The 25740-nt window shown below is 40.9% G+C and overlaps 2 protein-coding genes across 2 annotated transcripts in view; one reads left to right on the forward strand and one right to left on the reverse strand.

The window, feature by feature from the left end:
* Positions 1–1377: 1377 nt before the first annotated feature.
* Positions 1378–12305, forward strand: LOC125886882 (ETS domain-containing protein Elk-3-like). The gene is made up of 5 exons (XM_049573242.1): positions 1378–1755; positions 4606–4814; positions 5214–5987; positions 7742–7864; positions 11523–12305. The coding sequence occupies exons 2-5, from the start codon at positions 4608–4610 to the stop codon at positions 11619–11621; spliced, it is 1203 nt and encodes a 400-aa protein (XP_049429199.1). The 5' UTR covers positions 1378–1755; positions 4606–4607; the 3' UTR covers positions 11622–12305.
* A 77-nt stretch (positions 12306–12382) lies between these two features.
* The window catches only part of LOC125886881 (cyclin-dependent kinase 17-like), a 46818-nt gene continuing 33460 nt past the window's right edge, over positions 12383–25740 (reverse strand). The window contains exons 6-17 of the mRNA XM_049573241.1: positions 25274–25330; positions 25021–25135; positions 23959–24053; positions 23689–23751; positions 23131–23254; positions 21325–21445; positions 18756–18853; positions 18491–18596; positions 18036–18078; positions 17751–17841; positions 17502–17579; positions 12383–13691 (exon numbers count right to left, since the gene is read on the reverse strand). Coding sequence (XP_049429198.1) covers positions 13654–13691; positions 17502–17579; positions 17751–17841; positions 18036–18078; positions 18491–18596; positions 18756–18853; positions 21325–21445; positions 23131–23254; positions 23689–23751; positions 23959–24053; positions 25021–25135; positions 25274–25330 — 1029 coding nt within the window. The 3' untranslated portion in view covers positions 12383–13653. The remainder of the gene's footprint in view (positions 13692–17501; positions 17580–17750; positions 17842–18035; positions 18079–18490; positions 18597–18755; positions 18854–21324; positions 21446–23130; positions 23255–23688; positions 23752–23958; positions 24054–25020; positions 25136–25273; positions 25331–25740) is intronic.

Genomic DNA, 25740 nt, shown 5'->3' on the forward strand with positions numbered 1-25740 from the left:
AGATAACTTATAACCCTTTAAGGAGTTTTTCATCTCAGTTGCACAATCTGTTTTTTTTTTTGTTGTGGTTGTTGTTGATGTTTTTATACCAATTGTTTTAATACTGTGCAAATAAATAATACGAAAAAATCACAAGTCCCAAATCACTCTCTCAGATTAGATTCATTTTGCTTTGTCAGATTTTTGTGAAACGCTTCTTGCATCACAGAGTTAACACTAAAAAACTAAACAAAGAAAACTTACAAAACAGCCAATGTCATCACACCCCTCCTCTTCCACCTTTTGACCTGCACAGGCTCAAAGAGCCCATACTCTGATTTAACAAACTGACGGACTGAGGAGCAAAAGAGTTTATCTGTTCAGTCCAAACAAACAATAACTCTTACATGGCAAAAGCAGATAGTCACAAATTAAATTAGGGATCTGAGGCAGTACTATCAAATTTTTAAAAATCTTTCTGCTATTATGTGACCATGTCTTAAGTGACCTTTGGGGACAAGTGGTCAAAAGTGCACACCATGTATTTGCAACATCACCGCTTCAAGCTGAGGACCTTTCTTGCACGTCACCCCTCTGTGCTCTTACTATTTATCCCTAACATCAAATAAAGGCAAATGCCTCATAAATGAACTTCAAATATAAATGTAACCATCTCAAAGCTCTGCCCTAAATAGTTTAACATCTTATGGTCCAATCACAGTGCTTCTGTCCTACCTTTAAAGGGATAGTGCACCCACAAATGAAAATTCAACCATTATCTACTCACCCATATACCAAGGGAGGCTCAGGTGAAGTTTCAGAGTCCTCACAACACTTGCAGAGATCCCAGGGGAGAGGGGGTAGCAACACAACTCCACCTAATGCATGTTTACAGCGCCCCAGATTCAAACATCCAAAAAAAACACATAATTGAAACCACAAAATATCTCCATACTGCTCGTCCGTAGTGACCCAAGTGTCCTGAAGCCCCGACATAAAAAGTTGTACCCCCTTTCTCCTGGGATCTCCGCGTTGTGAGGTGAGGACTGTAAAACTTCACCTGAGCCTCCCTTGGTAGTAGATAATAGCTGAATTGTATATGTAGCGAAGTATTTTTACAATGTAGTACTGCTACTTTTACTTAAGCATATTTTAATGATAATACTTTTGTACTTTTGAGTATTTTTACTTGAGTTTTTTTTTTTTTTTTTTTTTTTTTTAGATTTTTTTTAATGCAGAACTTTAAGTTGTTACAGAATATTTTTAAATTGTAGTATTGGTACTTTAGCGAAAGCTGTAAATACTTTTTTCACCACTGCCGACAATGAGCAAGATTATGACGAGCCCTAAAAACCACGTGACTTATGATCACAGATGGAAGTGTTGTAACTACCGAGGCGCACCTGAAAGCATCACGGCAGCCTGCGGACTGATGATGTCAGTCTCTGTGCTGTAGGAGTTTCTGTATCACCATGTGTGCCGACACCACAGAGTAGGCCTACTGCTGGCCGTCAGCGGGCAGGCAGAGGAGAAGAGGAGGGGAGGAAAAGTGTGTTTACACAGACGGCAAACTGCCTGGGGAATCGTCGGGGAGAGGAAGTCAGCCGGCTCTGTGTCTGCCTGCTCCAACTTCCTGCTCAGAAAAAGAAAAAGCCCAGGATCCTATTTCAGTCCAGCACAACTGTGTAGACCAGAAGCAAGCATGGAAAAACAAGGAATCACACAAGCTTCACCGTAAAGTTTCACGGAGGGAAAACACCGAGACACAGATCGCAGGTAACGTAAAAGTAAACGGACATCTTTCTATGAACTGCGCTTTGTTGGCTTGTAGAGAGAGAAGTCATTGGTTATTAGGCGTAATAGCGACTGTGTTAACTCTGAATAGGAGTTATGTTTTATGTAAAGTTTTCACCTTGTGTTAATCTGTAAGGAGCGAGTGTATTTTAAGTTTTAAACCAGAATAGTTCAGGTTTAGATGCGGACACAGTTGTGCCGTCTTCCGGTCCGAGCCACATCTTGAAAATGAGTCAGTGGGGCAGAATAGTGATCCAGACCTCTGTGCGTAACAGCACTGCAACTTTCAAGTCCCGGATACATCTGTAGCCTCCCCAGAAGGAGAGGCAAACAAAAGACGAGCAATGCAAAACCAGCCCGTGGCCGATGTTTAGAGATGCTGATTTTTACGGGCCCCTGTTGAATTTTCCACTGTCTGCGAACAGGAAGAGAGCAGATTTAGTCATGGCTAAGTAATGTCTGCATACACCATCTAATCTCATTAGCAGTTTCCGTTCAGCCAACACTGGATGGCTTTGTGCGCACTGCGAGACTTCTCAGTCCGAGCATCCGCAGCAGGGCTCCTGATTCCCGAGCAGGACCACCACAATGTCCCTGTAATGTTCCTAGAAAGGGTTATACCATGTCTGCGGCTCTCTCAGTGACTGATGTTGCCTCCATGTAGGGGATTTTATCTCTCTGTGTGGCAGCATATCACTCTAATAGTCAAATATGGTGTAGTGGTGTCTGTAGGAGGTATGTCTGACCTTCAGTAGCGGCCCCATACTTTAAAGTCTCTCTGTGCTATTTGCAGCATCTTGCAAAGGTGAATGTTTATAAGTCACGCCGGCCTAATTGTAGACCTGTCAGCAAGGCGGCACTGCATTGGCAAGCTCTAAAAGCCAAACCAAAGTCTAGGTTCAGATTGGTTTAAAGGGTGGAGCTGTGGAAAGGGGACAATGATCTGATCTCTTGACCCCCCTCCCTTTGGGATTCTTGAGGGAAGTGTGGTAGGACTGGGGAAATGCTCCCCTGCTGTGGGATCCCCTCTCCTCAACATTTGTCCTTGGAAGTAGAATAGAAGGAAGTCCTGACTTTGACAGGTTTGTAGTTTCACATGGCAGATAGAAAACTCAGGGGATAGCGCGAGTCGGAAATGAGTTCAGCCCTCCCTCTCTCCTCACCGGACAGAGATATGATGTGGTTGAAAGGCCGGTCTGTTATCATTGTTTCAGAGCATCAGTGACTAATCGCTCTGCACATCCATAGCTAGATAAGACGGCAAAGAATACAAGATGAGGTTTGTCAGAATGTAGGGCTGTGTGTGGTGCCAAATTTTTCAATACCCTTGCCAGAACAGTTCCTGAGCAAAGCCAAAATAACCTTTCACCTCACTTTGAGGAACATTAATATGTTTTTATTTAACAAAAGAAGCCAAACTTCTCACAAAAACAGCCAAAGAATATCTCTGGATAAAAACAACTGATTCTAAACTGGTAAAACTAAAGACAACAAATTAACTACAAACCTGATCAGGAATTTAACGCCAACTTTTGGTATCAGTTTTAATACTTTTGTGCGACATAGTCATTGCAGTCTGTGTCAAAAATTATAAGTTTGACCCCTATTTATATGTGTCTCTCTGGTGTTTAGGCTTCCAACTAGCAATTTCATGGATTCGTCTCTTAAATATCTTTAAAAAGTAAAGACGAGGTTAGCCCTCTAATTTTACTTTTAATATTGCTGCACAGATATATCGGCCAAGGTGCCTTTCTATCAGCCAAAAACTAGTAAAACATGGCTATCACAGTTTCTCAGAACCCAAAGCGATGTCTTCATATTGCTTGTTTCTTATGATCAAAAGTCTCAAACTCAAACTTTGAATTAAAAATGATATCAAAGCAGCAAATTCTCACATTTAAGATGCTGAAAAACTACAAAGTTTTGCTATTTTAGCTCAATAAATGACTTAATGATTGACAAATTATCGTAATTGTGCCAGTTTATTATCCATTAATTGATTAATCCTTTCAGCACATCTCTGGTGTTGCTGTCTCTGTTGACAGAAACAGTCCCCCACCGCCACCCCACTACTAATATATGGAGCTGCGAGCAGGCAGACAGGAGCTTCGAGGCTGCACATTCCTCTATTAAAGGAATAACCCACCCTGGGCCCGTCATACTTCCTGTGGAGAGAGGGCCAGGTTGAACCGCAGCATATTTCTGGCTTGAGCTGTTGTTCCTCCTTATATTTTTTTTCTCTTCTGCTGCTGCTGCTACATTACACTACACTCTTTAAAACACACTGTTCTATTCATCACCGGTCTACTCGTCCTTACACCACATGTTTCAGGCCGTTCCTTCCTCAGCCTTTAACCTAATTTAGGCTGTGCGCGGTAAAGAACAGCAGTGAGACAGAAATCAGGAAAAGAAGCTTTTAATTAAGGTGAATCATCAGTTGTTCGTGTTCTAAACACTCTCCGTAAACACACACAGTTTGTTTCATCAGCAGTTATTTTACACAGGTCTAGAATATATAAAGTAATGAGCACAGAGTGCAAAGAGCTACCAGGCGTGTTTCCCCCAGAGGTTTGAGTTTTGTGCTTATTCTGTCATCGTAGCATCTGGCAGGTAGAGCATGTGCAGGTAGTTTTGGTGCTTTTTCTGTCAGCTGACATCTCTGGGTGACGATGTTCCATTTTTATCTCGTATAGAAAAAAAAAGCCACAGGAGGACAAACTCAAGCGACATCATATGATGATTTTAAAAATAACCAGTGAGGGCTTTGATGTTACGTGCTCTGCTCCGGCCGAGTCAAATGTTTTCACTCACGCTGACCGTGTCTCACCGCAGGTATGGACAGTGCCATCACTTTGTGGCAGTTCCTGCTGCAGCTGCTGCTGGACCAAAGTCACAAGCACCTGATATGTTGGACGTCCACAGACGGAGAGTTTAAGCTCCTGAAGTCAGAGGAAGTGGCCAAGCTGTGGGGGCTGCGCAAGAACAAAACCAACATGAACTACGACAAGCTGAGCAGAGCGCTGCGCTACTACTATGACAAGGTGAATTGAAGTGTCTCTGGTTAATGTGCAGGAGCTGCTTCTGTGTTATGGTCAAAGTGGTCATTTCACTGCAGCTTTTTGTAGTTGTTAAGACCTGAAGATGTGAGAGAGGACTGTAGCACTATGACACATTCTGTGTCGCACTTCTCTTAAAACCACAATCTCCCCTGATAGACACTTCCACTTCCTCTTTATCAGCAAACACACAGTAAATCCGGCTGTGATGTAGCATTCTGTTTCAGTTTGGTGTTTTGCCTTCACTGGACTGAAATGTTGTCAATGCCCTCTGTGATAGTCGACATATGTTCTTTTTGTATTGTCTTGATTCGTATGTGTTTGCTGTACGTATATTTTAAAACAAACTCTCCTCATCATTAACAGTGTTCGTTTGTTTTACAGAACATCATCAAGAAGGTGATCGGCCAGAAGTTCGTCTACAAGTTTGTGTCCTTCCCTGAGATCCTGAAGATGGACCCCCAGGCGGTGGAGATGGGCCTGGCCTCTGGAAGGTTCCCCCTCCAGGAAGGAGAGGCCTCTGAGCTGGAGGTAGAGGAGGAGGAGGAAGAGGAAGGGGAGGAGGAGGCCCAGAGGAGGACGCTGGCAGCCCTGGGGGCGCAACAGTGTCGCAATGACTACCTCCGCTCGGGTCTCTACTCCTCCTTCAGCATCAGCTCCCTGCAGAACCAGCCTGAGCTGCTTCGTGCCCTGCGGGAGCGCCAGGAGGAGCCGCGCTCCGTCATCCGCTTTGGCACCAACGCCAACGAAAGGAGCTCCCCTCCCTCCGCCAAACCCGAGTCCTACGTCTCCTCCAGGCCACCCAAACTCCGCTCCCCGTCCTCTCCCCAGACCCAGCCATCCCAGAGCTGGAGCCCCGCAGCCAAAGAGGAAGAGGAGGACTCAGACCAGAGCGCTCAGCCCCTCAACCTCTCCTCTGGGCACAGGGAGCGCGCCCTGCAGCCTCCTGAGAAGAGAAGCAGCAGCAGTGGTAGAAGTAGCTCCACTAGTAGTAGTAGTAACCAAGGAGATGGACTCCCTCCAAAAAGCAAAAAACCCAAAGCTCTGGAGATCTCACCCCCGTCCCTGATGCTCGCAGGGAGCGACATTGGCTCCATCGCCCTCAACAGCCCGGCGCTGCCGTCTGGCTCCCTCACTCCTGCCTTCTTCACTGCACAGGTGAGATGATTTATTAACATGATACAGATGATGTCACTTCTTGTCTGTTGGTTTAGGGTCAGCGCTTTGGGGTGCTGGTGATCCATTCAACATGTAAGTAATGTTAGGTACTGTGAGCATGGAGCTCTGCAGACACATGAGACTCCTCTAAAACCTGCCTCCTCTCTGTCTAGTCCAGACATGTCCACGCACTTGCAGTGATACCATTCCACACGTCTACTAGCTCTCGTATTTTTGCTTCCATTAGTTAAAGGTAGACTCTGTCGCTCTGTGCCAACTGCAGCTGAAATACAGTGAGCCCAAAAATAATCAAATCTCAGACAGACAGAAAAAGACTGCATGATGCTATCTGTCTCTGCCCCTCTGTGTGTGGTGGCCTGGTAGCCACAGGGACATGATGGGATCTGTCCAGAGTATGATGTCAGTGTCCCTAAAGCGAGGGCAAGAGACATCTGACACAGCCTGGCGTGTGCTGCTGGAAAGACTACTGCTATATTTATTTAAGCAGTCACTTGAGCCAAATTTCCATAAGAAACAGACAAAGAAAAGGTATGACAAAGGTAAACTGGTGTGATTTAAAGGTAAATCGTGCACGGGCAGAAAGACATTTTACATAGTTTTGCAAAGATGCAAATTTAGACTAATTCAGTGAGTCATTGTCTGCGTTTGGTTTGGGATTAAACCCTTGAAAATAAACAGCTCTGTGGGGTAAAAGCAGAAATTACAGCCAGTAATGTTTATGCGCTGCAAATTACAGGCCTTATAGAAGTACGTCTGTACTTGAATTTGAAATTTGGGAAATTAAAGTGCTTGTAAAATGTAAATTTGCTTGTGTAAAATGCGGTACATTCAGTAGCTGTTTTTTACTTGTGTGGTTGTTCAGTGTAAATGACATGACTGCTGTAAGGATGATTCTGGTTTTACAGTAAAACTTTTAGTGTGCTCTGCCACAGATTTAAAGCCAAATTAATCCAGCCGTGACTTTTTGGTTCGTTTTGCGATAACCCCAAAGGCTCTGCTACGAGCATCAACTAGTATTTAATAATCTCTTTAAGTTAATAATGTGTTTACACTGGAGTTGTTACAAAGCAAAGTGTCTCTACCACATCAGAGGTTTATGCACACTTTGAGCGAGCCATTAATACCACGCTCACACTGTCTGTTTACGAGGGCGCAAAAAGTGAGATCAGAGAAAAACAAGCAATTTACAGGAATCTTCTGCGAGTCCAACCTATGAGAGGGGGGAAGAGGCCCTAAGTGATGCCATATGCTCCAATAATTCCATTAATAATGGGAGCAGGGCTGGGTCCCTCCGCAACACTGGCTCACTTCTCTGAGGTGACACAGGGGGAAAGTCGGGGGGAGGGGGAGACAAGACCAGGGGAGAGAGGCAGAAATTGATTTCATATGTTTTCTCTCTAGTTGGCGTTCCAACAAGTGCTTAAGGAACCCCCCTCCTCCCCTTTCCCCACTTCTCCCCCCCCCCAATCAACAACAACCCCCACCTCCTCCTCACGTCACCCCTGTATTCTGGGGAGAAACCACAGACTTCCTTCCTGCTCCGTCAGTTTGTTTTTCCAAACGCCAATACACGTCCATTTACTGTTTCAACATGTTTCGCATTACTGAAGCCCTCAGAGCGACGCTCTCCATCCAGTGGGTCTCTGTGTTTGTATTTTAAAATATGTTGTCTTCACTAGTTCCTCTCATTTACATGGAGCCTCCCTCCTTCTTTGCCCCCCCCCCCCCTGTAGACTCCCTCTGGTTTGCTGCTGGCTCACAGTCCACTTTTGTCAGGCATCCACTTCTGGAGCAGTTTGAGCCCCGTTGCTCCACTCAGCCCCGCCCGGCTGCAGGGCCACAGCTCCCTCTTCCAGGTAAGAAGCAAACACAGGTGTAGACACACACAGGGTACAAAAATAGCAGAAGAGAACAGAAGGTGTGCTCAAAGGATTATTGTTTACTGGTACTGTTTGAAGGCCGAGGAGGAAGTTGAGAGGCTGCAGCGAAATTAGTGCTGCTGCAAAATCCCCTCTCTTCTCAGCAGTTGTTAAATCAGGTGACATTATTGACATCATGCCAGGAGATTAAGACGAAGGAATTTCCTAATATTTGCAACGAGTAATAACATGATTGGCTCCAGTTTTTTAGTGCAAACTTGTTTCTTATGCCCATCTTGTATATTAAAGGCTCTGTATGTAACTTGACATATTATTGACAGTGTGTAAACAGGTTGTAATGTAACTTAAACTGACATTGTCCTCGCCTTTCTTGGTTGTCTATAGCAACTTGGGAACTGACTTCCACGTAAAGAACATGAACCTAATTTTTTCAAAAGGAAGTCATGTTATTCCTGTTCCTGTGTGTCGCCTCTGTTCAGCTCTACTACAGCGCTATGTGTGCTAAACTAGCTAACATTAGCTAAGAAATGGTGTCCGCTAACACCAACAAGCAACAAGCACCGACCACAAACCAAAGTCCACACATGCCGTGTTTTCGTTACACATTTTGCAGCAGAGACGCTGTGAGCCCTGGGGGCTGGGGTCAACATTGGCTAAATTACAGTTGCTAAAGCTACTAAGGTCGGAGCTGCCATCAGCTTCCTGATAAATCTTATTGGTGGGGAGTGAGGCAGAGCGTCAGCAGGCTGTGCTAGCATGCTAATTCTAGTCTAACAAATAGTAAAGCCAGTGTCCCATATTAAAAATTTAGGGCCCTTCAGTACTGAAAAGGAAACACTGACAAGTGAAATATTTTGTGATGCTGTGGTTTTAGCTAGCTAATATTAGTTAGCTTGCTAATGTGGACAGATTGCTGGCAAAATACTGTCTTGAGCAGTTAACATCATTTAATTCATCCAGACTCCAGGGCTGATCTGGCTGCAAAATTAGCTAGCTTGGCGTTTGCAAATTTATCAGCTTATGTTTTGAAGCAACCAAAGCCAAAACAATACAGAGTATCTTGGCTAAAGGTAGCTGGCTAACTTAGCTTGCTTGCTAGCGACCTATCATTTGATTACCTTGCCAAATTACTTCCCCAGCTAAAGTGAATGAACAAATGAATGACTTTATTTTGAACCAAAAATTAAAAAACATAATAAAAAACAAACATGACAAAGATAACAGTGTCTGAAAAGGAGTAGGTAGAAGTAAAACTTACATGTCCCTACGTCTTTCTTGCGTTTCTTCTTTTAGCTCATATATTATTTCAACAAATTCCCAAATTTATTTACAACTAATACACAACTATCCCCTGTCTATTTACCACCCAATTAAATAAATACGTAATGTACCCATTTTATTTACAGTCCAAGTACCACCCAGTGTTACAAAATAAATATGCACTCCCCTAACACAACATGTCCTCGTCTATATATCTGCCAAAAATATCTTTTTTTGTATAGTTTGATTCTTGATACTAACGTAGTGGATTAAGACGAACAGTATTAATTTAGCAAACAATAAATGATGTAACATACAAAGCACTTTCTACTAGTCAAAGCAATGCAGGGGCGGCCAATGAGCTAATCGTAAGGTTAATCCTAAGGTTAGCCAGCTCGTTGCTACGCTACATGGATCTGCAGTTGGCTGCTTTGTACCATCAACTGTGGAAATAATTTGCAAACTGTAAGCTACTTAGTTTCATGGAGACAATGGTCTAAATGAAATATAGAAACACTGGGGATAGTAACATTATTTTAAATTTGATTGTAATTTTCCAGCCTTCTGTCGACACGATGCCAGTCAGTGTCAGAAATTAGCAAGGGCCACGGGCCATTTGGCCTGCAATTTATCCAAGAATGCCCCCAAAAGCCATGTTCCGGGGGCCAAAATTGCCCCCAAGTTTTTGAAACAACTATATGTATTCATATTTTTAACAGTATTACAATCTGACATTAAAGTATAATTTTATTTTCATTAAATTAATTTACCGTCACGTCTACAACTCATTTTCCAGACATCGTCAATGAGATTGCACTGATTACGTGAGAGTAATCTGACAGAGAAGGGGAGGAAGCTTTGCTGTACCATAAGTATAAATTAACCATTTCTTGGGTGATCTGTGTCTACACAATGACAAATTAATAAAAAATTAAGGTAGAATGAATGTTAAATTTTAAATTAACTTACTTCCAGGATGGCATCTAAGGAATTTATAGTAATTTAGTACTGCTATCAGTAGATTAATGGTTAAATCATCACATTTAAACTGGTTGAATTATAGGAAATCTGAGTGATATTTTGCAACCATAACTTTATGTAACCCATTATTTATTTGATTTATAGTGGTTTCCACTGAAGAGTGAAGACACTATCTTAGTTGGTTTTGCTTTTCATGTGCTTATTGTTCGAACATAATTACAATTTTTTTGATGGCCCCCAAACATTTTGAAAATACCCCCATTTTTTAGACCGTGGGGGCCAAAATTGCCCCCAAAATATTTTGTTAATTTCATACCCTGATGCCAGTCAATCGTGGCTAGTGTCGTTTTTTTTTTTTTTTTTTTTTTTTACTGTTTTGGCCGATGCATGCACTGGACCACGAGCAACAGGATGCTGACTGCAGTTCACTTAACGACCTCAAAGAGAGGTGTCACTTATACAACCATTCTGTGAAAGTTACATACAGAACCTTTAAAGGTATACAATGCAGGATTGTTGGTTACCGTTTGTAAACACATTTGAAAGCGAAAGTAAGAGCCAACCCCAGATTCACTCTCATTCAGTGTTTTGCCTCGCTTTATTTGTTTCTTTTGGTGCTGTGTCTCTTGAATGCCCACCTTTGCTTCCTTTTTATTAAGCCCCAACCTCACGTGAGGTTTGTGGAGTACACGCCCATTAATGTGCCAAACACAGGAAATAAGAACAAAGTAAGAAAATACAGGCACAGTGGAGAGTCTCTGCAGTGGGTAATACGTGATGATTGAGAGGCATTAGCTTTATATGAGTTTATACTTATAGTGCTCCTCTGTTGTGTCTTCAAAATTAAGTACCAGTGTAAGGAAGTGCATCTCTTAGTCTAATAGATTTTGCATTCTACATGCAGATATTTATTTCACATAAAGTATATTTAAAACCCAAAAACAAGATGTTTTAGTTCTGCAAAATTACAGATACCAGGGGTTGTGAAACTAGTTGAGACTTGGTAAGCAGGTCCAGCAGAGGTGTCCTGTTTCAGCGCTTATGAGAGGGAGAGGAAATCCTGTGAATACTTCCTGTTTGAGCCCAGGGGAGCCAGTCTGAACAGGGTGGACTGGTTTGAGAGCTGCTCCTCATTTGTGAAGCACACACATACACACACCACACCCCCACCACAGCCACACACTCCATACCGGATTCTTTGTGCACAAATAATGTTGACTTCTCCTTCTGTTGTGGAGGTTCAGGGGACAGAGACGAAAAGGAAGAGGCACAATGAATAAAAAAACAGGAAACCAGAGCAGTGACAATGCTGCAGTTCCTCACCGGAAAGCGGCTTTCATAGAGCCTCCGTCCCCTCCTCGCTAACTCTCGGCCCCTTTTTCTTCCTCCACAGTTCCCCAGCCTAATCAACGGACACATGCCTGTCCCCCTGCCAAACCTGGAAGGAACACCCTCCTCCCTGCTCCTGTCCCCCACCACCCACAAATCCTGATCCAGGGTCTGTGAAAAAACCCTCGCATCTTCATCCATCTCTTGTTCTCACCGTCATTATCATCATCAGCAGTCATCTTTTGTCCATCTTGATAAATTTTACTTCAGAAAAGTCCTATGAGACAGTATGTGACCTCACTTTTTTGCACTCGAGTTGCTTCAGATTCCAGTGGTTGAAAGCACTTGGTAAAAGCCATATGCCGCGACGTCTGTGAGACGTCTGGCTCTTTGTGATATAGAACAGCACATTTCCACATGACCCTGTCCAGAGTGGACAGTAGTGACGTGTAGCTAGCTGCAGAAGGCTAGCCAGCCGCTCATCATGCGCAGAGCTTGGTTGTTTTAATCTTGTAAAAAAACAAACAAAAAAAAAACCAAAAAACTTTTTTTTTCCGTAAGTGTTCATCACAACGTGGAACAGGTTGTTTCACATGTGGTATTGTATGTATTGTATGCACTATGCTTCTCAGATAGTACCGGCTGTGCCTTGTTGTCCTATTTTACTTTTTGTTTTCCAAAATCTTTTAATGAAGACGAGATTTCAAATCAATGAAAAACCTTTGTAACACTTGTAATGTTCCTTTTTTTTTTATACTGGACTTGGTATACAGTTTGTATTCTGTATAATTTTGTATTGTGAAGAATGTTTTGTCATTTTCAATAAACAAAGCATTGAATGCTTGAACACAGTGTCTTAAACTTTCTATAGTACCTGAAACAAAATGTGCCTATACACCAGGGAAAGAAAACCAGTTCACATGATTTATTTTTAAACTTTAGATTTAATTTTCTTTACTCTGGGAAAAAAAGCTCAAATGGGAGGGCATCTGCAACGAAATCCCACACCAATAACAATTATCAACAAATAAAGTTAAAGAATATCATACAAAACATCTCTTGTAACACTGTTAAATAGACTGTGACTCAGTATCGTATTCACGAGGGGCAGGACTATAGCTAGTGCTCCCTGAATCAGGAGTTCAGTGGCTGTGTGCTTCCTCATACAACAGAGCAGGCATGCAACACAATGATGGAGGCAATCCAGAAAAAAAGGATAATTTTTTTACAGTTGATGGAGATGGGAATGGCAGAGAGGAGAACACATCTGTAATGCACAATGGCAGCAGATTATAACACTGGGGAGTCACTTTGCACCTCCTCTTTGGAGCCAGCTGGAGGAGATATAGTGTCAGATTGAGGTGTGACAGGACAAGGAGGTTGTTCACTGTGGTTACATTTAGGTTTTCTCAAGAATTTTGGAGACGTAACTAGACCTGTAATGCCCTTGTTATTATTTCTACGTTGCCTTTTTCCCTCCTGCATTTGTTCGTTGGTCACGACAGAGACCGCAGCATCCTGGAATGATATGCCAGCATCTGACAAGAATGTGATCTTTTTTTGCACAGAGCTTGGCAGCACTGCTCTCATATTAGCCTCCAGTTAGGATAAAATGATCAGTTATATCAAAGCTGGCCTCAGAAACCTTCAGAGTAAACGATCACATACGATGTGTGCAGCTGAGAACAGCACTGCGGCAACAGAGACGGAGGATCAAACCCTTAGGAGTTGCTACAGAAACATCCGTCTGCTTGTCTGTGTGCTTTACTCACCCACACACACTGAGGAGCTCTGACATGGAGTTTTTTATGTATGAAAATGGAAATAATGACAAAAAAAATCACTTAAAATACCACCACTTCAAAAAAAAAAAAAAAAAAATATCTATACACATTGCATGTTCTCTTTAAAGTGACTGAGCCAGTTAGAATTCTAGACAGTAGTTAGATTTAGCAGCAAATTCTCTTCTCAATAAATATAGATGTACAGTATATAAATGTCTCTTTTGGGCCAGGTTCAGGCCAGACCTGGAAACAGGGTCGGTCGCACTGTGGACGAGTTTCCCAAGTCGTTTGGGGTGAGTGATGATGATGATGATGCTCCACGCCAACATCCATCTCGGGTTTCTGATCCATTTTGCGAGACTGTACAGCTGGGAGATCCTCCCCAAATAAAAAAAATACAGTCCAGAGAATCTAAAACAGCATGCTTTGTCTTCTGCTCTTTCCGTTTCCTGAGAGGAGACAATGGAAAAAAGCACGTATTATTATTATTATGATTATTATTATTTTATTATTTACAGCAGACACTATCAGTCATAAAAATTTAATTTAATTTTAATTTAATTTTCAATTAAAATATGAAAGTATGTCATAGTGACTGCTTTTTATGACATACTATGACTTTTTCGACATACTATACTATGATGTTTTTTCTGACTTTTTTCGACATACTATACTATGACATTTTTTGTCATACTATGACGTTTTTTGACTTTTTTCAATATACTATACGACATTTTTCGTCATACTATACTATGACGTTTTTTGACTTTTTTCAATATACTATACGACATTTTCCGTCATACTATACTATGACGTTTTTTGACTTTTTTCGATATACTATGACGTTTTTTGACATACTATACTATGACTTTTTTCGACATACTATACTGTGACGGTTTTTATGACTTGTCGACATAGTACACTATAACCTTTTTTCGACAAACTATACTATGACCTTTTTTCTGACTTTTTTCGACATACTATACTATGACTTTTTTCCCAGACTTTTTTGGACATACTATACTAAGACGTTTTTCGGACTTTTTTCGATATACTACACTATGACCTTTTTCATCATACTATACTATGACCTTTTTCGACATACTATACTATGACTTTTTTTCGGACTTTTTTCGACATACTATATTATGACGTTTTCAACATACTATACTATGACTTTTTTATGACTTTTGTCGACATACTACACTATGACCTCTTTTCTGAATTTTTTCGACATACTATACTATGACTTTTTTTCCAGACTTTTTTGGACATACTATACTATGACGTTTTTCTGACTTTTTTCAATACACTATACTATGACTTTTTTCGATATACTATACTAAGACGTTTTTCTGACTTTTTTCGATATACTACACTATGACCTTTTTCATCATACTATACTATGACCTTTTTCGACATACTATACTATGACTTTTTTTCGGACTTTTTTCGACATACTATATTATGACGTTTTCAACATACTATACTATGACTTTTTTATGACTTTTGTCGACATACTACACTATGACCTCTTTTCTGAATTTTTTCGACATACTATACTATGACCTTTTTTGTGATTTTTTACGTCATACTATACTATGACATTTTTCGTCATACTATACTACGTTTTTTTTATTTTTTCGACATACTATACTATGACATTTTTTCTGACTTTTTTGACATACTGTTCTATGACGTTTTTATTGCATACTATTCTGTGACGTCTTTATGGCATACTATACTATGACCTTTTTTTGCATTTTTATGACATACTATACTATGACATTTTTTTGCAATTCTATGACAGAAGAAAAAAGTCAGAAAAAATTCATAAAAAAAAATCATAGTATGTCGGAAAAAAGTAAAAAAAAAAAAAAAACCCACGTCAGTACAGTATGTCAAAAAAGTCAGAAAAATGTCATAGTATAGTATATTGAAAAAAGTCAATAAAATGTCATAGTATAGTATGTCAAAAAAAGTCAATAAAACGTCATAGTACAAGTATGTCAAAAAAGTCAGAAAAAAATCATAGTATGTCGAAAAAAAGTAAAAAAAAAAAAAACCACGTCAGTACAGTATGTCAAAAAAGTCAGAAAAATGTCATAGTATAGTATATTGAAAAAAGTCAATAAAATGTCATAGTATAGTATGTCGAAAAAAGTCAATAAAACGTCATAAAAGTCACAGTATCGTATGTCATAAAAATGCAAAAAAAGTCAGTATAATTTGTCGAAAAAAGTCAGAAAAACATTATAGTACAGTATGTCAAAAAAGTCAGAAAAATGTCATAATATAGTATGACGAAAAAGTCAATAAAACGTTGTAGTATAAGTATGTCAAAAAAGTCAGAAAAAAAATTATAGTATGTCGAAAAAAGTCAATAAAACGTCATAATATAGTATGTCGAAAAAAGTAAAAAAAAAGGTCATAGTATAAGTATGGCAAAAAAGTCAGAAAAATGTCATAGTATAGTATGTCGAAAAAAGCCAATAAAACGTCATAGTATAAGTATGGCAAAAAAGTCAGAAAAAAAATCATAGTATAGTATGTCGAAAAAAGTCAGAAAAACGTCATAGTATAGTATGTCAAAAAAGTTAGAAAAAGTCATAGTATAAGTATGTCAAAAAAGTCAATAAAACATCATAGTATGTCAAAAAAGTCAACAAAACATCATAGTATGTCAAAAAAGTCAGAAAAAAAATCATAGTATAGTATGTCAAAAAAAAAGGTCAATAAAAAGTTATAGTATAGTATGTCGAAAAAAGTCTGAAAAAGTCATAGTATAGTATGTCAAAAAAGTTAGAAAAAGTCATAGTATAAGTATGTCAAAAAAGTCAACAAAACATCATAGTATGTCAAAAAAGTCAGAAAAAAATCATAGTATAGTATGTCAAAAAAAGGTGAATAAAAAGTTATAGTATAGTATGTCAAAAAAGTCAGAGAAACGTCATAGTATAGTATGTCGAAAAAAGTCCGAAAAAGTCATAGTATAGTATGTCAAAAAAGTTAGAAAAAGTCATAGTATAAGTATGTCAAAAAAGTCAACAAAACATCATAGTATGTCAAAAAAGTCAGAAAAAAATCATAGTATAGTATGTCAAAAAAAGTCAATAAAACGTTATAGTATAGTATGTCAAAAAAGTCAGAAAAACGTCATAGTATAGTATGTCGAAAAGTCAGAAAAAGTCATAGTATAAGTATGTCAAAAAAGTCAGAAAAACGAGATAGTATAGTATGTCAAAAAAGTTAGAAAAAGTCATAGTATAAGTATGTCAAAAAAGTCAGAAAAACATCACGGTATAGTATGTCAAAAAAAAGTCAGTAAAACGTCATAGTATTGTATGTCGAAAAAGTCAGTAAAACGTCATAGTATTGTATGTCGAAAAAGTCAATAAAACGTCACGGCATAGTATGTCAAAAAAAGTCAATAAAACGTCATAGTATAGGATGTCATCAAAAGTCAGAAAAAAGGTCATAGTATAGTATGTCGAAAAAAGTCAGAAATAAAGTCAAAGTATAGTATGTCACAAAAATGCAAAAAAAATCATAGTATAGTATGTCATAAATTTAAAAAAAAAAAGTCATAAAAAAACATCATGTATAGTATGTCATAAAAATGAAAAAAAAAGTCAGAGTATAGTATGTCATGAAAATGAAAAAAAAAAAAAAGTCATAGTATAGTATGTCATGAAAATATTTGTACACTTTTTCTTTGCAGCCCTCAATTTTATACTGGCTCCCCAAACTGGAACTTAGTCATCAAAAATTAAAAAAAATTAAAAATGTGATGATTCCCAGGCAGGTCCTGGAGATACAGGAGCATCTTTTTATATCATTTGTAATCAATTTACGGATGGTAATTTGTGGTGGACATCAGAGATAATGAATTCTTCGGCCAGCATAACTCACACTGACACGAGTAAAGTGTGCATCATGTCTGTAAGTTGACTGAGTAAATTCTAAGAAGAAAAACAAAACGCACATTTGTGACAATACGGTCTGAGTCCCTCAAATGCCTCAATGAGCTGTGTCACAGCTGCAACCATTAATTGTGAACAGGCTAAACTACAATAACCAACTTCCTGTTGTTGTTAAAATACTAGCATGCAGCTGTCCCTTTCACCACATGCCATATCTTTGCCTCACGTCTCCCTTCAACTCTCCAGTGGTCCCCTGGAGAGGTGCATCTCACAGTATGAAAACCTCTGTTTCAAAGTGAGAACACAAGCAGTCACAGCACTAGCATCATTCCTCACCTGACTCAGGGTACGATGAGTTCCGGTAGCCGGGATCTCTCTGCAACTGGACCTCCTTCAGTGTGAATATGGATATGCCTGCCAGACATACAGAGTCAGTCAGTGCAACAGAAATCACATCTTGCCAGGAGAATAGTGTCTTTGTTATGCGGCTGTAACTGATCCTCACTGTACGCTGCAATATCCTTCAACTTGTACCTAGGGGAGCCTGCCAAGTCTGTATTACTGCGTTGCCATTTCATTACTCACTCTCTGGCAGTGTGTGCACACGTGGCCCCAGGCTCCTGAAGTATGGCTGTCTCATTGCTTCATCAGCAGAGATCCTCTTTTTCGACTCATACTGAAAATTGGGGCAGTAAAAAAAAAAAAAAAAAAAAAGTCATAATTAAAGAACGACAAAAACAATGGGGTCAGCAATGTTGTGATTGCGCCTTGATGCACTCCTCTCCAAAAATACAGTCCTAACATAGCTGCTAAATGTGTCACACTGCTTTTAACATCCCAGCAATGCCTGGCAGACATCATGAGACTCACTTTTAGGAATGACATCAGCAGGTCGATGCCATCAGTGTCCAACCTGGGGGGGGGGACAGAGAGGGAGACGGAGAGAGAGAGGTCAGTAGAGGTGGGGTGACTCACAGATGCTGGCGAGTGTAAGGAAGGAAACACAGTCAACTATTCCACAGGATTTCCTTACAGGAAGTGACAAAGAGCACACACTCCTAACTAAACAAACCAATAACACTAATGTCTACCTCTCTAAAATCTAAAAACCTCTATGTACAGGAACTTCTCTGATACCTGGGTCTGATTAGAAACATTTCATCATTTCCATCCTCAATGAATAGAGAGCTAACAACAGAGGTGACGAGGGAGTGTTAGGAAACTGTAACTGCCATGGAAATAACTGAAATAACCTCATGTGTTGTCTGCTAAGCTAAATCTGACAGTGACAGAAAAGCTGGTCAGGATATAAGTTTTAGTCTCACCTGGGTGCGTGGTTAATGAGAGGCTGGACCTTGTACTTGGGGAACTTGTAGGACTTGAACTCGTCGATGGAAGATATTCCAGGCCAGCTGTCTTCTGTGGGAGTGCCTGTGGAGGGACATTCAATCGACCCTGTTAGTCAGGCTCTACTGTGGCAGCTGGAGGGGCTTTTCACGCTGCCACAGGGGCTGCATGCCAGGGTTAATGCGATTAAAGGCTCATATTAAAAGTGTGAGTGCTCCCCTGTCAGCAGGGGGCAGCACTGACCTAACAGCCTGAAGATGAGGTGCAGCTCGTCCTCCACTGTGGAGCCTGGGAATAGGGGCCTGCCGGCAGCCATCTCGTAGAATATACAGCCCACACCCCTGACAGGAAGACACAGACAGGAGGGATTAGGTCATGACGAGATGTTGGACACCAACTCATATCAACAGGTTTTCTGTATTTGTAATACCACTAACTGTGTGGAACAAACTCCCTCATTTTTTCATTAAAGGGGAGCTCTGGACCGTATTTTCCCATTTGTTTGTGTCTACGGGTGCTTTCAGACTTAGAGTTGTCTAGCTTTGGTCTGAATCAGGGACTAATTTTGTTGCAAAGTTGATTGCTCTTGATTGGTCAGAATTTCCATATGAGTCAAATCAAGGAAGTAAACCAAACGTTGAAGAAGAGTACACTTGCAAGATAAATGTGACACTTTCTAATGTCACAATGGAGGGACAACTACGCAGGTTGATTTTGGCGCTGCTCATCGTGGACTATATTGCTGTCATTGTTCATTTTAGTCAAGCCATACAGTTTGAAAACAAGGCGCGGCTCCAACTAGAAAACAATGTTTTGATGCACTGGATGTGCTGAATGTGCATATTAAGGCAGTACAGGAGGAGGTGCACATTAATAATCCTCCAGGACTGTAACATGCTCATGTTTAACCCAAACAATGTGTCATATGACTGCAGTTGGTTCAGATCCAGGTCGGAACACGTTCTCATCACAAACTGCACCAGAGTCCGTTTGTAACAGGACAGAGACCACCTCTTCAAGAAGGTCTTGGTCTGGTTGTTTTGGTGTGCATCTGAGTGTGATTGGTGTGTTCACACCTGCCCAAACAAGCCGCACTTAGGGGGCAAACAAACTTGAGTTTGACTGAAGCGAACCAAGTGACCGAGTGACTCTTGGGGACGACAATTTCTGAAACTGGTCCAGTATTAAGAGAGAATGCTGCAGCCGGCAGTGGTGAAACAGGCTGCAATGTAATCACTACCTGGGTACACTTGTTTTATCATCTACGTGACACTGGTGTCGTGCTACATTGTGGAATGCAGCCGCTGATGGACACTGCTGCCCCAGGGACTGTCACCAGTGGGGACCATCAGAACAGCAAGGCAAAGCTCTGCCCCTGGCCACAGGAGGAGCCGCTGTTTTTGGGCACGGAACTCTACACCTCCCACCAGAGCCCCAACTGCAGGTGAAAGCCGTGACTGACTCAGTCGCAGTGGGCCGCACTGTTGTCTGATATAGAAGCATCAGTATTACATTAAGACTGTTTTTTATAACTGGTTAAAAACTCCGAGTAGTCACATTAAATATCAGTCCACTATAGCTGGTGTTCACACCTGATGCGTACCGTACAGGAATGCACATGAACCATACTCGAGACCACCTTTTCAAGTGGAATTGAGCAGGGGTCGGCATACCATGCTCAGGTACTGTACACAGTGTTCAAACTAGACTTTGGGGTCAAGTGTACTCAGATCTAGGCCCAGGTCCCTGATTTAAAAGCTCCTTAAAGTGACTCTTGGGAACAACGATTACTGAAACTGGTCCAGTATTGAGAGAGAGAGCACTGTAGCGACAAAGGCCATGATGCAACCACTTGGGGCAGGTGTGCCCATCAATGTACGTCCATTAAAAGTGCCTATTTTAGCCACTGACAGTCTCAGATTAGAGATGTCTGAAAACATTACAGGAAGGACCCTACTGAAAAATAAAATGTTATTCCATACCATTCACTTGTTTCAGTCTGTTTTGTGACCAAGTCTTGCTCAATGAAATCTTGCAGACTTTTCCACAGACTTTCACACACTTCACAGACTGGCTAAATATTCTGCCATCACATTGAAAATCTTTTAGATAAGATTAAGATACACTTTCTGTACTCAAACACAACAAGCTATTGCAGGAACTTCTCCCTCCAAATCTCACTCATGTTTTCATTGTTTTCTGTCACCTCTCACAAGATTTCAGAATGAGACATTACATTATAGGCTGTCTTGCTGCTGCAGGCTGCAGCATTCTCTCTTAATACTGGAGCAATTTCAAAAATTGTTACCACGACTCACTTAAGCAGAAAAACATGTGAAAATAAGGTCCAGGTTAAAAATACCTGAGTTCCTCTTTAACTGTCTGGTTCCAATCTGTCCAATGAATGAAAAATCAAAGAATCCATTTAATAAAGCAGCAGTGCACTTTGAAGTTTAAGGGAAACCATTCATACTTAAATTCCATAACAGCTTGTTCATTAACAGCCGTGTGCCACATCAAAGTCTCTCTGCTGCACCCTTTAGGACACCTGTCTGCTGCCGCGCTCCGTAAGTTGCTCGACATTAAAGCATCAAAGAGGCTCCAAACATCTGCGCTTATTCCTCAAATCACTGAAGCGGCAAGAGACTTCAAATAAACAGACAGGAATGAGACATTCTTCCTGCTATAGGATTATGTTTGCCTCCACACCTTCACTGTGCTCCGTCACATGGATGTAAACAGAGCGGAGCTAGGAGTCTATTAAGTGTTTTCTAACAGTTGTAATCACCCCTGTTGAGTGAGGCCCACTCACCACATGTCTATCTGTGTGGAGTACTCAGAGGAGCCCAGCAGCACGTCGGGAGGCCGATACCAAAGTGTTACCACCTCGTTAGAGTATGTTTTAGTGGGCACTGATTTTGCCCTCGCCAGGCCTGTGGAGCAGAAATAGGAGAAATTAAAACAGATGTAATGGGCACATTTAGTAGAAAATATGAAGGGTTTAATTACAAAATGTTTAATATTCATCCAATTTTTATGTGACTCAACACAGTATTTGTAAGATAAAGATAAATGCAGCTTCAGAAATGTAGAAACAAGAGTCACAGTTCATCTAAATGACAGATAATTCATGACATTAAAGAATCTTTGGTCTCTATCTTACACCCGGCACAAAGCGGTGCACAGCGCAACTGTCATTGTTAGTTTTAGACCGACAGAGTTATAATTTTCACAGCCAGAGCCCACATTGTGTGAGTGTACTTATACCCATCTGTGCACCCATGGGCACAGAGGTCCCATAAGGTGTGGTCAGGCGCTTTATTGGAGCATTACTATTTTGAGGCAGCAGAAAGTGACTGCGACAACAAAAACCTGGTCAACAAAAAAGTCAGAATGTCACTGTATTTTCCTGCTATTTAAAGGGCACCTTATTCAGATAGTGAAAGAGTCGCTGTGTGCATTTACACACGAGGAGCAGTGTAACATCGCTTTGTGCATCCTCCATTACCCACCTGAGCCGCGGACGGTGCTGGTGGAGCAGACCCTGCGTTACATGGAATAATTTGCACACTGTTACACCTTTCTTCCTCTATCCGGATTTGCGTCATGCATCATCGGGCATCTAAAGTTGTGATGATGCCTCCGCTCAGCATTTGGGATTGGTAATAGCCTTCTGCGCGAGGGTGATACATCATTCGCGTGTGATTGAACAATACTGTCTCTCGGAAGTGGACAAAACATGGACTAATTTTTTTTTATACATTCACCATGGGCTTATTACAGCTATTTCTGGTTCTCGGCATATTTTGCGCCTCCTCAGGTAGGACACAGGGCTGTCACTGATTAACCATCTCTTGCAACATGTAGCTGATAAGATGAGATAATTGCATGATGTGTTGTTTTGGATAATTTGCCACCTAGACTTCTTAGAAATAATCAGTAATAATACAGTAACCTCCCATCTCTTCCTCTGACACCACTGGGGATTTTTTTTATAGTATCACAGGTGTCCTTGCCTGCTAATAACAATGACATTCTTGTTTTTGTGTTTGCAAGTTAGTTGTCGGCTTTGGGGTTGACCCTGCCCTGCGCATCAGTGTGTTTGATGAACTAACGCTTGGAGAAGGCCTTGATGGAGTTACCCAGGTCCAGGGCTTCCACAGCAAGTCTAGAGCTTTCCTCTGTCACGGTTGCGACTATAGTTTTTACTGTTGCTGCCTAAACATCTCACAGTTTTTGCTGCAGTGACATTATGGCTCTTGCTGCACTACTTAAACTGCTTGCTTCTCTAATTTGCTAAAAACCACCATGTAAGTAAAAGTGTGCCAGGTGCAGGCGCAACCGGCTTTTAAAGGGAATGGGAGACGACACTCTAATTGGTTGAATTCATGTTGCGCCCAAATTGGTTGAATTCATGTTGCGTGGTTGAGGGACTAAATACAATACTCTGTCCCTTGCAACTTAATGTGTATCCAAATTATGCACAACTTAACCAGTAAAGTGGAGTTGGACATGCCCTGAATGCACTTCGAACCATTAAGCACAGATCGTTTAAATGGGGCCTTTAATCTTACGTAGATTAATAACTGATGTAAGTGCTGTTTTTAGTTCTTTTTACCAAAGTCAGCCAGTTTGAGTTCTCCTCTGTCGTTGATGAGCAGATTCTGGGGCTTCAGGTCTCTGTGGAGAACTTTCCTTCTGTGACAGTAAGCCAAGCCTCGCAGGATTTGGAACAGGAAGATCTGGAGAAAGACATAATTTAGATCAGCAACTATCATCAAATCAGTTAAATCAGTTTCAAATAGTGGTGCGGAATAAAGTGTGTTGCTACGTTACATGCATTTTACAGACAAAATCAATTAATTCTGACTGATGCTTGGAGAAACATAGCATTTACGTGCTCCTTCCAAACAGCCCAATTTGAGTTTTAATATGCAGTTTAAGTATTTCTGGTCCTTTTCAAAGGGAACATTAAACCAAATTTAAACAAAATGCTCACAAACACAATAAATCTTTGAGGAAACTATGATACAGAAAATTCATTTTCCCCTTTACTGTCTACTCTCCACCACCAGGGGGCACACGAACAGTGTTTCTTGCACTGACACTAGCACCCACAAAGTCATGGCAGTTGATGAAGTTGGCCAGGCCAGCAGGGCCGCCTGCAGAGGCTCACCTTGACATTCTGCATGCTCAGGATGTTCCCGCAGTCGTCCATGTACTGCTTGAGGTCTTTGTCCTAGACAAGAGGAAGAGAGGGGAGGAAGGGAGGGTGTTAGAGTAGAACGGCTACAGGCACAGCAACAGTTGTGCCCCTGTATTATCATCCTCAACTCTGCAGAGGGTCATGAATAATAGTGAAGCAAAATGTATTCATTTTAGCATCCGTGCACAGAATAACACGTGAGTCATGCAGGAAGTGAAGGTCGAGTTCTGCTGGTCTCACCAGGTACTCGAAGACCAGTGTGAGCGACTTGTCTGTGTGGATGATGTCATGCAGTGTCACAATGTTGGCGTGTTTCAGGTCCTTCAGTAACGACACTGCAGGAAAAGAAAGAGGAGATTGCTCAGACAGTGAGGATTTGATTACACTTTTTTTTTTATCTGAACCATAAAGTTTCCTTTGTTTTATTTGTTTTTTTGTTTTATCTGACTCTGATATCTCTGGGTTTACACTGACTCAGTCAAGTGAAGAAGAAGAAGACTTGCATCACACACAAATTTCAGACTTACAGAGAAAGCCTCACAGATTTAATTAATCAATAAAGTCACAAAACAAAAAGATAAAATACAGTATTCTAAGAAAAATAAAACGCAAGTACACAGATGTTACATCACTATAAAAACACTTTTCCTGTTGGTGGTCTGAATTCTCACTTAACTAACCACAATGCATTTCTCCTGGCAACCTGTAGTGTCAGGCACTTTGGTGAAGTTCTTTCCGTATAAACATTTTCTAGCAGACAAGATTGTTTTCACCTTCTGAGTCTGTGTGTGTCATCATTGCAAAATGTGATCCTGGTGACACCTATTGAAGCAGGAACTACTACAGAAGCTGCTGTGAATATTTTGTCAAGTGCTTCTGTTTGTCTGTCAGTGGGCTGATTTTGTCAACACAATAACGCCCCAACTGTGCAAGACGCAGCCACGAAACTTTACAGGTGTGTAGTTGAGATCAAGATAAAGGCTGAGTTTGAAGATTGGTGTGGTCTGAGCAAGGGGCAACAGAAGTAGGGGGGTAGAAAGAAGGAGAAAGGAGCACTGCAGCTTGAAAACAGCATACTTTTTTCATGGAAATGCTGTTTTACTGTCTCATAATATAACAAATATCACAATAAAGGTTAAAAATTAATTATCTAGAGTTCAGTTTTTAGGTCAAATTTCTGTTTTTGGCGAGACATCCCAGGATTCTCAGGAAAAGAGTGATATATTCCTGTTAAGTTATTAAAACTGGAGGCAGCTGTTGGTAAAGTATGACTGTTTTGGTGCAACAGTGCACCTTCAATACCTTCTCTGATAGCTGTGCATGGCGCCCCCTCCTCGTGCTCCAGTCTGATCTCCTTCAGTGCCACAAGGTTGTCTGTCAGCTTACTCCTCCCCTTGAAGACTGTAGCGTACGTGCCCTAGAGGACAGGAAGACAAGGAGAGAGGTGAGTCAGGCTGTCAGGGGGTTAAAAGTAAACGCTGTACCTGTGTCTCTACACGTTATATCTGTGAGAACAATAGCACCTGTGAGGAAGTGAACAAACACTCTCACGTACCTCCCCCAGTTTGTCCAGTTTGATGTAGGTTTCCAGCTTCCCAAAGCCAATTTCTGACTGGAGGAGAGAAAAGGACAAACAGCATTAATGAGGGCAGCGTCTTTATTAGCACTGACAAGCTTACAGACACTACAGCAAATCCTTATGACGGCCTTGCAGCAACAGAGGGGGGATGTAAGGAGGTCACACACACACCCGACCACCATCATAGCTAATCTGTTGTGACAAAGGACCGTTAGCTTTTGGCTTTTACAATGTGTTTGTTTATAAGGACGCAAAGGCAAGTCTTATTTATAAAGTATGCCTAGTTCACAATGGAAAACTCTAATGTGCTTTAGAGCTTCAACAATTAGTTAATTAAAGGGTGGCTGCTTTTATTTAAAAAAAAAAAATAATTTAATCATTCTGTAACTTTCCAGTTGTGTTCTTTATGCATTCACATCCAAAATAATAAAAGTTGAGTCAAA

The sequence above is a fragment of the Epinephelus fuscoguttatus genome, linkage group LG4, assembly GCF_011397635.1.
Source record: "Epinephelus fuscoguttatus linkage group LG4, E.fuscoguttatus.final_Chr_v1".
In the NCBI taxonomy this organism is placed as follows: domain Eukaryota; kingdom Metazoa; phylum Chordata; class Actinopteri; order Perciformes; family Serranidae; genus Epinephelus; species Epinephelus fuscoguttatus.

Coding starts and splice junctions, on each gene's coding strand:
- LOC125886882 (XM_049573242.1), top strand. CDS start 4,608: ATGGACAGTGCCATCACTTTGTGGCAGTTCCTGCTGCAGCTGCTGCTG. Junction 5,988..7,741: donor CTGCCTTCTTCACTGCACAG/GTGAGATGATTT, acceptor CCCCCCCTGTAG/ACTCCCTCTGGTTTGCTGCT. Junction 7,865..11,522: donor GCCACAGCTCCCTCTTCCAG/GTAAGAAGCAAA, acceptor CTTCCTCCACAG/TTCCCCAGCCTAATCAACGG.